The 12,631-nt window shown below is 39.7% G+C and overlaps 1 protein-coding gene across 1 annotated transcript in view; it reads right to left on the reverse strand.

The window, feature by feature from the left end:
* zdhhc17 (zinc finger DHHC-type palmitoyltransferase 17) overlaps positions 1-12,631 on the reverse strand; it is a 38,972-nt gene that overhangs the window by 3,135 nt on the left and 23,206 nt on the right. Inside the window, exons 11-16 of the mRNA XM_059325625.1 lie at positions 5,463-5,585; positions 3,987-4,049; positions 3,793-3,886; positions 1,617-1,700; positions 1,367-1,524; positions 1,151-1,245 (exon numbers count right to left, since the gene is read on the reverse strand). Of these exons, the coding sequence (XP_059181608.1) occupies positions 1,151-1,245; positions 1,367-1,524; positions 1,617-1,700; positions 3,793-3,886; positions 3,987-4,049; positions 5,463-5,585 (617 nt within the window). The remainder of the gene's footprint in view (positions 1-1,150; positions 1,246-1,366; positions 1,525-1,616; positions 1,701-3,792; positions 3,887-3,986; positions 4,050-5,462; positions 5,586-12,631) is intronic.

The following is a 12,631-nucleotide window of genomic DNA, read 5'->3' on the forward strand; positions in this document are numbered from 1 at the left end:
GAATTGCCTTTCCTTAACCCTCCGGCCCACTTTATTTTACTATCCTTTCAGGCCCTTTGGGCGGAAAATGTGCACTTCCAAAAAAACGTGATAAAAACATTACAGTCATCAAGTGGCCATAAAGGGGTTTTTACTTTTTAAATCTGACACTACACAAAAACTAAAAATGCATCAAAATCAATTTTGTCGCTAATCTTTGACATATCCAAGGCTGTGATAAAAACAAATGCCCCAGGCCAAAAATATTTATTATGTGGAAAATATCTACATTTGTGTGCGTTTTTTCTTCAAACTGGCATTTAAAGGGTTAAAATCCTCAAAATCTTTGAATGTTTGATAGTTTTGAGCAGGGTGGAAGTTTAAGGGGTTTATGCAGGAAAAAAGTGAAACATTTTTTTAATCTGTAAAGTTTTTTTTAGCATTTTTTGGAAGTGGACATTTTCAAATATTGGTTAGAAAAAATGGGTCTCCACAAGCTATAAATTAAACTATTTAAAATTTTACAACCTCTCCGGTCCTCTCCTTTCTGCTCTGTGTAAACAGATTTTTTTTTTAATTAATATTTGTCACATGACCGTTCATCTCAGCAGAATCAGCATGACTTCGAAGTGTTTTTGTTTTGTTTTGTATTGTTTTAACAGGATCTAGTTATCTAGTTATTCCAAACGGTTTATATTTGGCGATGTTTTCATGATACGAATGAATAAAGTGATTTTGACAGATATGACAATTTTAAGCTTTGTTTTAGCTACTTTTTCTAAGGGAAACTTTCCTTACCTATGATCCATTCAAGGACTGTTGGAAAGTTCAAATTTCAACGATAATGCCCGTTTTTTCAGTTTCTTTCCTTGATAAACGATGGATTTTTTGCGATCTTTTAAAGAAAAGATATATTTCAGTCCTGATGGTGGGTTGTTTTATGGTTGATAAATATAACTAATGGTTCATGAAGCTTCATTTGGAAATCACTAGTATTAACTACCAAATAAATAGTGTACAATAACATGTTTTTTAAGAACTGCTGGTGGCATCATTAAAAGAGCACTTTCATTTAGCATTACACTCTCATCAAAACCTGGACCTACATTACCCACAATGCAACTTGACGGCTCAGCTCTCTGTAGTAAAGAAATAAAAGAAGATGACGTACTTGAAGGGGCTTTCGATGGACGTGGCTGTGACTTTAAAGTGCTTGTATCTTCGAGCGTTCATTCTCTCGTTGGTGGTGATTCCCAGAGCCGCGATCTGACAGAGGGAGAAGCAAAGAGGTCAGACCAACACTGAAAGAAATATCCACTGAAAAACAAACAGATTATAGTGAAAAGGTAAAGGGTACAACAGTGGTGTACCAAATGTAAACCCAGACCTGGTAGAGCTGACACATGATGAGCACGGCCACCCACATGAAGTGGAAGATGCTGTTGAGGAACATCCAGAACATCCAGGGAGAGCAGGAGGCGATCTGGGTCAGGTAGAGCCAGAAACCATCCTTGGCATAACTGGTGGCACAGTGGATCCTCCAGTCTGACGGAGAAGAGACAGAAAAAAGGGACTTAGCAGAGAATCAAAATGAATTAGGAGGGAGAAATGTTTTTAATGGAGGTGTTTCTACTCACAGGAAATGCAGCCGTATATCATCCAGCAGATCATGCAGAGCAGGAAGAAGAGATAACCCATGAAGTAGCGGTGATTTCCACTTCCTGTACAGGAGAAACAAGCACGTCATGTTCATTCTCATCACCCCAGTTTGCAGCTTTGGTTGCCTCTGCCAGTCGAAGGAAGATAAAGGGAGCGGAAGTGCATGCAGAAGGCCAGAAGGGACTGAGATAGGATATTTGTGGACAAAAAGCAGACACTGCTGTTTAACCACAGTCACCACTAACCAAGCTCTCTGTGGACACTCACTCCCTTCACACAAACTGGCAATTAAGTGTAATTAGTTATGTGCAGTAGGAGCAGTAGGCTTGTTAGACGACTCCTACAGAGTCCACAGCCACGCTAGCTGCCAGAGGTGTGGACTCGAGCCACATGACTTGGACTCGAGTCAGACATTAATTTAATGACTTATGACTCAACTTGACAACATGTAAAGAGACTTGTAACTCGACTTGGACTAATAACTTGTGACTTCACCAGACTTGAGCCTTTTGACTTGAAAAGACTTGCTACTTTCCCCAAAACCCAAAGATTAAAAATGATGTTACTAAGAGTCACTCTATCTCTCTCTCCAACAGCATCCATCTCATCAAACTGCAGGACAACCAATAAAGATGAACTGTCAAAAAAACGCAGCAAGTTGGCAAAAACGATACAAAAGATAGTTTCGTTTAGGTATAAAAACTACAAAGTGGTCAACAAAAAACTAATTGCAGTCTGCAAAACATGTGGGTCAAAGATTACAGGCGGAGACGCAACAACTTCTAACTTCATCTGACATTTGAAGTTGCACAAAGAACAGTAAGTTTTTAATGAACGATAACGCTAGCTTCTCTGCTAAGTAACTTTGCAAATGCAATGCAACATAGGGCACTGATATAGAAAAGCACATAACTGTTGTTGAAAGGAATCGAAACTCAAACTGTAGGGCTTGGGACTTGACCTGAGACTTGTCAGCTTGACTTGGGACTTGACTCGGGACTTTAGGGCAAAGACTTGAGACTTGCAAAACAATGAGTTGGTCCCATCTCTGCTAGCTGCTGTTTAACATAGCAGTGCTAATGTCAGTAAGCTAACATGTTTACAGTGACAATGTTTACATGCTAATGCTTATTAAGTAATGTTTGGCATGTTTACAATTTTAGTTCAGCATGTTTGAATGCTATTATTTGCTCATTAGCACTAACCACAAAGTAGAACTCAGAGAGTACCTACCCGAGGCAGGTACTTTCTGAGCCACTACCTGAGTCACGAAGCGGTTAAGTTAGGCGGATCTTGGGCAGATCCTCTCTCCCAAGTACCTAATGGAAACATGCCTATCAACCTCATGGGGACATAAATGTCATGGTAAATCCTCCCTCTAAAAGATGACAGCAGATACAAAGAAACCCATCATTGAATCATGAGATTAAATTTCTAAGGAACTTTTGTAATCTTTTCCCAGGCCCCTTATTCCAATAGTGATTAAGCGTGCCTTGTTGTTCAGTTTCCACACATTTAAAGCTCCTTCCTGACCACCTGGTGTCTAAACTGAAGAACTACGAGCCCCTGCACTCCTTCCTTCCCGGACTGTCTCCGGTCTTCAGACGCCATCTGACAGTCCTACACTAACACAGACACGCTTCCTTTACAGCTTCATTTTGCCCTCTGCATTTGCTGGATCTTGTCGTTAGTCTCTCGTCTCTGTTGTATTTAGTTTTATCAATGTAATGTCTTTTCAATGAATAAGTTCATTACAACTAACCTGGCGTCTAAAGGAGAAAAAAAAAGTTTTAGAGACAAAACATAGACAACTTTTGGCTTTGAAAATGGATCAGATTTTTTTTTCTCATTGCTTGTATATGCATTAGTCTTGCCTGTGGTGGACAATACATTTTTCAATTAAATAAATCTAAAACCTAATGTTTTTTCCCATGTAATTTGGAACAGTATCCATGAAAGGCTACATGTTTGTACTGTTGTGTACCAGAAAAAAAGTGAGAGCAGATTCCTCAGTCAGGACACAAGCTGCCTCTTAAAGTAGATTATGGAGCTGATAAAACAATGAAAAACCACAACTCTCAGTCTGGGGCTTAGGAGCAGCTGTTTGTTTGGAAGTGTTGACATGCTTATAAATGTGTGCAGATGTTGACATACCGACACAGTTCCCCACCCAGGGACAGTGGTGGTCGAACTTGGCGATGCAGCGGTTGCACACGGCGCAGTGTTTGGATCTGATGGGCTTCCGTATCTGAAAAGAAACAGTCAGAAAATAAGTTTATTGTACTTTATTGTACTTATTCTTTGTCCCACAGTGTGTATTATGATGTCAGAGAGGAGACAGAACTTACTAAGCAGGTACTGCAGAATATGCTCAGATCCAGGCTGCCTGTCTCTGCCAGCTCCACAATTGTCTGAAGGAAGGAAACAAGAAACAATAGCAGGGTTTTCAAAAAAAGCAGACAGAGATGTGGCAGAAAAATGAATGAACTGACAAATGCATCTTGCCAAGATCTATTTGGCACCACAACAAAAGACCTAACTGACAGTGTACATGCTCGAGCTGGGATTTCCAGCTCAACGGTCACATTTGAGGCTCAGCTGATTCACCGTGAACAAAAGCCAACTATGGGATTTACAGTTTACAGTCACTCATTTGTGTATTTTCAGTTTTTAAGGCTAAAAAGTCCACAAAGGGGTTTGATTTTTATTTCTAATCTGAAGGAATATATATTTTAGTTTTACACGCAAGAAATCACTGTGCAAATAAACTACAGATACAAGAATGAGAGGAAGGGGATCCTCTGCAGGGAAAGAGGAGCTTTGAAGCCTTTGATCCAGTGGTGTGTCCTGCGCTGTGCTAACAATGCAGGGTAAATATAGCCCTTTATCAATCACAGGGGCCTGGGACGCAGCACAGCCTCTGTTGTCCCCTATTAGAGAGGGATAATGAGGGACAGAGACTCTGAGAGGCCAGAGGACAGCAGACCTCTCTACAGTAAAATAAAAAGCTCTTTATGCTGCGGGCTGGGATTTTTTTATCAGTTACTCTTGTGCCTCTTGGGATATTTTTAACGTTATGTTTTTCAATGATTTTGGTCTGACTCTTCTGGACCAAATGCCTACATTGACTCTAAAAATAAATAAAATAAATCACAATTTTTGATCCCACTGCCATTATAGAATTACAGGCTTTTCTATTGAGCAAATACACACTATTTTCCTGGTTTTCACTAGTTATTGCTGCTGGATTATGGTGCATTGCAGTGTTAATGCAACATCTATGTTGGGGCTATTCACTGAAAGAAAAAGTTAAAAATAAATAAAGAAACAAATACAACAGCAACTTTGCATTATGTAAACGCACTGCCATTTAAAGGGTTAAAATCCAGAAAATGAACGAATATTTGGTTGTTGTGATCAGGACAGATGAAAAATAAAGGCAGTAAAAGTGGAAAATAAAGATTCAATCTGAAGTATTTTTACAACAATTTTAGGAAGGGGACATTGTTGTCCCCTGAGATTACAAGGAGTTTTTTTTATCATCTTACACTTCAATAAAAGAACAGAAAATTATTCCACTTATTTACTTTTAAAAAAAAAAAAAAAAAAGGAAGAAGATTTGGTTTTTATTAAATAATGATAAAATAAAAATAATAATATAGAATTTTATGGCAATTTTTTTGCATGGGCAGAGCAAATGTTTAAAGTGAGCCCAAAGGGGAAGTATACTTAGTATACTAGAACACAGACAAAAAATGGCTGAAATATAGGATAATAAGATAAACATGGTGTTCCTGCTGCTGGTTTCTTTCCTGTATCTTCACCTTTTTCTTCTGCTCCTCTGACGCTTTGATGATTCCTGGGTCAGACTTCCAGGATTTGCCGAAGTTGTAGAACAGAGCCAGGGTGTTTATCAGGAAGGGCACATGGACAGTGGCGAAGGGCAGATGTGCAGCGGGGTTAAGGAAGATGACGGACAAACAGCTTCTTGTGTTTGTTATTGTAAAAACATGTCCACCAACTGCTGCCTTTGTACCACAATCATACCCTATTCATTTTAACCACAGCATTACTGCTGATGAATCAATCAGGAACGTCAGTGACACCTGGACCGTATCAAAACACAACCTAGTGTACGTGTGAACATGTAAACACACGCTGTCACTGTCACAGTTTCAACATTTTACATTTTAAAACAGCAGCAGTGTTTCTTAAAAGCTAAGACTCAGATTAAAGGAACAGAGAGAACAGAGTTTGATAAGAACACAGATATGATTTGTATGGTTGTTTGGCACCTACAGAGCCAGGAGACAGTCAAAATGATAAGAAAAAGGCGCTTGTTATAACGCCAGAGCTTCCCTGAGAATCATCATGTGTTGAAGTCAATACGTCATTACAGCAATAAAACTGTTAAACTGTTTCCTGCATTTACGACCATGACGTCAATATGAGTCACGTTCTCACTTCAGTCACTCGACTGACAGTTACACAAAGAGCAGCTCGGTCTCATCTCCACTCACACAGTCAAGGATAAGATCAGTTCACTCTCACTCATCAAGACCTGCTTCTGTAAATACATAAGAGGAAAAGATAAAAGGTTCCTGTTTTCATAGAGGAGAATCCCAAAAAGCAATGGTGTGCAGGTACAGTGTTGTGTGTCACCGTGGAGAGATAAAGGTGTATTCTGGGAGAGTCTGAGTGAAGACTGTTAGACTGAGTGTAAAACTGATTAGTAGCGAGTCAGTCATCCAGGTGTGCATGAATCAGCTGGATCCCACAGGAGAGCAGCCAAGTGACACAGAGAGGCCCAGACTGTGACAACAATAATGTGTGACTGAACAGCTGAGAGAACAGTGCAATTAAAAACAGACTACGACAGAATCACCAGCTGACAGGTGAGACATTATGTTTTAGAATAACCTCTCCAATATAAGTTGTTATGCTTCCTCCTTGTGGATTAAATATCTCACACATTTCTTTTCCGATACTCAATATTGGAGAACGGACACTGGCAGATGACAACACTTCCATCTATGGCAGAGATGACGTCCAGAAATGTGTTTGGATCAAAATCTAGGCTTAAAATCAAACACCGGCCCTGTTAATATTACAAGGTTAATACAAGCTAAAAATATACATGGCAGTCCATTCAAATCCAAAATGATCAACCTCATGTTGGCACTAATGGAAAACTCAGTAGGATTGATCATCTGTCTGTCCATCAAAAGATGTTGTGGCATTTCATCCACTAGCTTGGTTGCAATCATGTAACCTTTTGGAGGCACAAAGGACAGGGAGTGGTAAACCTTCATACAACGAGACTTGGAAATAGAGTACCAGTGTTGGAGGAACCTGTACGTGAAGGTATTGTCAGAAAATTGAAACTCACATCAGATGTGAGCTAGGCTTTGGCCGATTGGACTGACAATCGATGATGGTTTGAATCAATTGGCTATTCCTATCTAGCTGTCCATGCTTAGACTATTTCTTTTTTTTTTTTTTTACCTCTTTTCGACCAAGGCAGGGCTGGTTTGGCGCGTTGCCAAAGAACTGGCTCTTGGCCCAGAAAACTGGTTCCAGAGCGGCACCAACTCTTTGCTGGTCTAGAACCATGAACCACTACGCCAGGGGCTGGGGGCGGGGTTATCATGACTAACAAGGCCAACTAAAACATGTATCATTCATTTGATTTGGTTTGTTTAACTGCAGTATGATCAACACCAGGTAATTTGTGCTATGTGCCTAGTTTGACCTAGCGGGCTAGCGTTAGCGTACGACAAAGGCTAACATTAACTAATAATCTTGACTTTCTTGACTTTGTATGATAGAGCTTAAGTGTCAGGGATCATTCACTCATTTGGATGTTTCTCTGAGAGGAAACACATTACAAAGTGTACATCTTTTCAACCATACAGTTATATATGGCTGCACAGATGAGTTTTTCTTCTACTGAAATGTAGAGCGTAACAAGGCTTGTTACTTTAGTTTATACTGCACACTTCATGTGAACACCAGCCACGAAAAATTACACCAAATCCACCATAGCAGATGATAACAGACTCTCTGAAGCAATGTGCTGGTTTGCAGCTCCAGAGGTCTGTTGGGAAGTAGTGAGGGACACTCCATACACATCAAAATAACCTACTCCGACAGCAACCTTCCTTTGAAGGTAAGGGAGAGCTGATAGCCCTTGTGGTCATCTCTCTGACACAGTTATGACTTCACTAATGAGCACTGAGAGTTAGAGATGCCTCTACACGTCCTTAAAGACCACATGAAGCCACTCATCTTCATAAATATCTCCATAAAGAACTTGGTGTTCACATTATCCCCTACTCAAATGACCTAATAAGTAAAACACTCTCCGAGCTCCTCACTGGTCTATAACTCAGGGACCAGTGAGACAAATCAATGCTCCCTCAGGGAGAGATGGTCAGCACTTCCTGTTAGCACCCATTTATCTTTTCAAAGCGCTGAGGTGTATCTGAAAGTTTTCCTAACAAACAGATTTGTCAGTGTGGTATTTAAGACTTGCAGACATACTAATGTGAAATGAATGCTGCATCAGCGCAGAGCAAAACTCCAGGACACCTGCTGGAAATGCATTTAAGAACAAAATCTACTGAGGAAAATATGATCCGAGTCTGGGAAAGACAAAAAAGTACTGTCTTCCAGCTCCACCCTTGTCATTTGATCTGATTTCAACCACAGGCCTGGGGAGGATAATGAGCTCATAATGGCAGAAAGTGGGTCAGAACCGGTTTCAACCTGGAAGGTGGAACAAAGCTGAGTGAGATACTGATAACAGAGGTGTGGTGAGATATTAAAATCAAAACAAAAAACCCCATTTTCCACTCTACACTGTCTTATCTTCACCCAAAAAAGTAAAATGTGTCCTCTTCTGCTTTAAACCAGATGTTGGAATCATTTCGCCCATGACACAAATGAAAGGTTTATATTCTCATCCTCCAATCCAAGTTCAATAGATGTAAATCAGGAGGCCTCAGTCCTGAGTTTATGTAACAGGCTCTGAAGGGTCAGAAGGTAAACCGATGCCTCCCCTGACAGACTGAAGGATACAAAGGAGGACATTAGAGCAGGTTAAAGGCATCAGTGTGCTTCAAACTCAGAACAGCTTCAGAAAACCTCTTCCAACTATTTTAAAAAACTTTCCAAAACCAACAATCTGATACAGCCATTACAATGAAGCATACATTTAAAAATGAATTTCCAAAAAGAATCAGCAAAAGAAATTGTGAATTAACATGAATTTCCTTCCACTCCATCTGTCCATGTTGTGTTTAATATAAAGAGATAAGGAGACAGTTGGTGGCATTACTGCAGTGGCAGTAGTAGTGACTCAGTGTCTGCTGCTGTCTGTTGACAGTGACAGCAGCATGAGTGCTTGGATGGATGACAGCTAACTGGCAAAACATGTAGACATTACTGACTTTCTGCCAAACAACGGTGAAGTATTAAACTGGATTCTTATCAAAACAGCTGATCTGCGGCTGTGCGCAAATCAAATACAGTCATGGAAAAAAGTATTAGACCCCCCTTGTTTTCTCCAATTTCTTGTTCATTTTAATGTCTGGTACAACTAAAGGTAAATTTGGCTGGACAAACATAATGATAACAACAAAAATACATTAATTTAAGAGCTGATATCTGGCCATTTAACATGGTTTTCTGGATAATAAATTGTTTACTATCAAGAAAACCATGGAAAATGGCCAGATATCAGCTCTTAAATTAAACTCTTTAGTATTTTTGTTATCATTATATTTGTCTAAACAAATGTACCTTTAGTTGTATCAGGCGTTAAAATTGAAGAAAAAAATGGTCTAATAATTTTTTCCATGACTGTTAGTGCACTTATGCGCAGGAACATGGTTGAGAAAAAGTAGTGCCAAATGAACCGGCTGTGGCTAGCAACAAAAAACAGTGGACATATTCTAAATAAAGTGTACTCATTAAAGGGTATGACATTTTTATGGTGGGCCTTTGTTCAGGTGGTGAAAATAGGTTTTGTGTCAGTCCCTGTCTGCATCAATATATTCATCTGTTTCCTGTCTGGAGTCTGGTTCTCCAAACCGGGAACACTCAGACCATCATCTACTGCAGGTAACACACTGACTGTGGACAAGTACCTCATTCAACCCCACTTCAAAAAAATCTTATCTCTTTAAATGTACACCTATCGTAGGGACACTTACTATACTCCCTGTATATCCATGGATTTGTGTATAAACCAGGGGTAGGCAACCCGTGGCTTGGGAGCCACATGTGAATGTTTAGACCATCTGCAGTGGCTCCCTGTGGCTATGAAAAAGAAATTATATGAAAAAAGAATGAATGAAATTCATTAATTCCTTGCATTTTTTAAATTTTAAATTCATCATTTGCATAGGCCCAAAGCAATTTGTATTCTACAATTGTAAAAATGTGTAGCTTATATACAGCATCACAACTAAAATGTGCATCATAGCTTATGAAAGTCTGTGGCCTGGTGTCTTCACCCCTAAAATTTAATGACTTAATTTCTTGTTTTGTGTTTCTCTTTCAATTCTAAATCTCCTGAGACATTTCTTTGGGGACCAGCCTCATTTGCACTCAGGTCCTCACTGCATTCTGACAAAATCATATTAATAAATGCTCATTATGACCTAATAGTAATATTGGTAGTCTGATTTAGATTTAATAGGCAGTTTTATCTTCATTGTAAGGTCCAAAATAAGGTTTGTGGCTCCATTCCCTAATTTTTTTTCTGTTTTTCTGGCCAACAATGGCTGTTTTATTTGAACATAACCCCGACCTGAATTACGGTGGCTATCGGGCAGTTTTGCTTGTATGTAGCTGTATGAACAGTCATGCTCATTTTGCTAAAGTTATCATTAACTTCCAGTTAAAACAAGCACCAAATCATCCAGCCCTACAGTGCTCCTGGTTTGCATATCACTTGATTTGCATAAAAAAACGTGATTAGAAAATGTACCTATTTGTATGCAAGTAGGCAACAAGAGCCGACTGTCTACCTGAGTGATAGCCCTAGCAGATCTGCACTGTGCAGGAGAAAAGCTAAACTCTGAGCTGTCAGGAACAGGAAACGACATGTCTTCCTCCTAAAAAAGCTGGTAAAACACACCATTACTGGAAAGAGATCCATGGCAGTGCACAGCCTTAATGATAACCTTGATAGCTGGAGGGCAGAACAAAAGCCTGAAAGAACCCATTTTTCACACAATAAAGAAACTGTCTGCAGTCAAAGGGGCAACTTTTGATCCATGTACAAACAAACATTCACCAGACTGCAGGATGTAACGTCACCTCACCGCTGCTTTGAGGATGAATGCACATGTGAAAACACGGCTTCTGCAGCAGGTCAAGAGCAGGTCTGTCATTGTAGTAAACGCTTTCCATCAATTTTATGTTGAGCAGTAATACACACATGAAAAACAAGCTGGAAACGCATCTCCAGCAGCATTTTATAATAAATGAAAAGACCTCAGAGCATAATTTTCATTTTCATTAAACTCCGGTCAAAGATATCTTACTCTGCCTCCCCATTAGCAGAGCAGTGAGGCATTAAATGAAATGCCTTCCACAAACGAGAACTCCCCTCTCACCTCGGGCAATTAGGAGCCTCGGAACAGAAAGGCAATTCTTCCATGAACAAATAAAAGACGTGAGAGCAGCCGCGCTGAGGCCAACAGAATCTCGTCATTGGGTTTCACCCAGCAGCTGTTACACACTAAACTCACTGTTCACAATTCAAACACAGCAACAGATACTGAAATCTAAGCAGCAGGTTCAAACAGGTTTAAAACACAACTTATTCTGTATTGTTGCTCAAATAATCACCAGAGTCCACTGAAACTGGTCTGTAACTTCCACTCGCTGAGTATTTTTCTCCATTACCAAAATGCAGCAGTAAAAATCTTTTTTACAAGTCCATACTTTATTGAGATCCTCCCTGCTCATGTTTGCCAAATGTACAAACTGGCCTAACAGATTTATTAAAAGCTCTTGGCTTCTGTTGATAGTTTGTGCAATTGTTAATATGCCAAGAATAAATAGCCAATTTCAACCAGCATGTGACACAAGGCTTTGAATTATTGTCTTTTTTCCCAGACAGACTGTGTGCCAGGTCTCCAAGCTCTGGCATGCTACAAACACACGTGGGTGAATAAGACTAAAATAGGTGGACAGTGGAGCCCAGTTATCACATCAACTAAAAGAGCTACAGAGGACCACAGTTTACCTTGGCTGGTGGCCCAATGTTACATTTAATTTAGGGGAATGGGTCATCATTGTTCAGTCAAACCCTCAGCATTATTTGGCATTTACAGGCAAAATCTGAAGCCTTAGTGCTTCATCCAAGACACAGCTGAGGTGTTTCTTATTGAAGATCCTTAACTTCTCTCTTCACAGGACTCCTCAAGAACCAGCTGACTGCCGGAGGTTAACCCTACATACGGGTCTGTATGTCACTGACTGACTAACTAACTAAACTACTTTGATCAGATGGTGGGGCTGCTTGAGGCTGCTCGTCCCCTGACCTCAAAACACACACACACACACACACAATGTATGTGTGTGTATATATATATATATATATATATATATATATATGTGTGTGTGGATTAATACATTTAACTGAATGGAAACCTGTTTGATCCTTGAGACGTGCAAGTGACGAACGTGGGATTTTTATTATATAATTAAGCAGATTATTTCTTGTTTGTATAAGAGGCATACTAACTACTAACATCCAAAATATTCACATCATATACACTACCATTAACTATTCCTGTAATCACAAAATCACACTGACCAAACTCGGTCAGGCATATACTAGGCTTTGAACTTGTTTTCTCATCAGTGTGACCGTTTCAACGACCAGATTCTGGAAGATAAAAAGTTCACTCTCATATTGCATAAAACAAAGCCGCTCTGGAAGTCACCACAACTGTCTTTTCTTTTAATTAATCTG

Source organism: Centropristis striata, chromosome 22, assembly GCF_030273125.1.
Source record: "Centropristis striata isolate RG_2023a ecotype Rhode Island chromosome 22, C.striata_1.0, whole genome shotgun sequence".
Lineage (NCBI taxonomy): Eukaryota > Metazoa > Chordata > Actinopteri > Perciformes > Serranidae > Centropristis > Centropristis striata.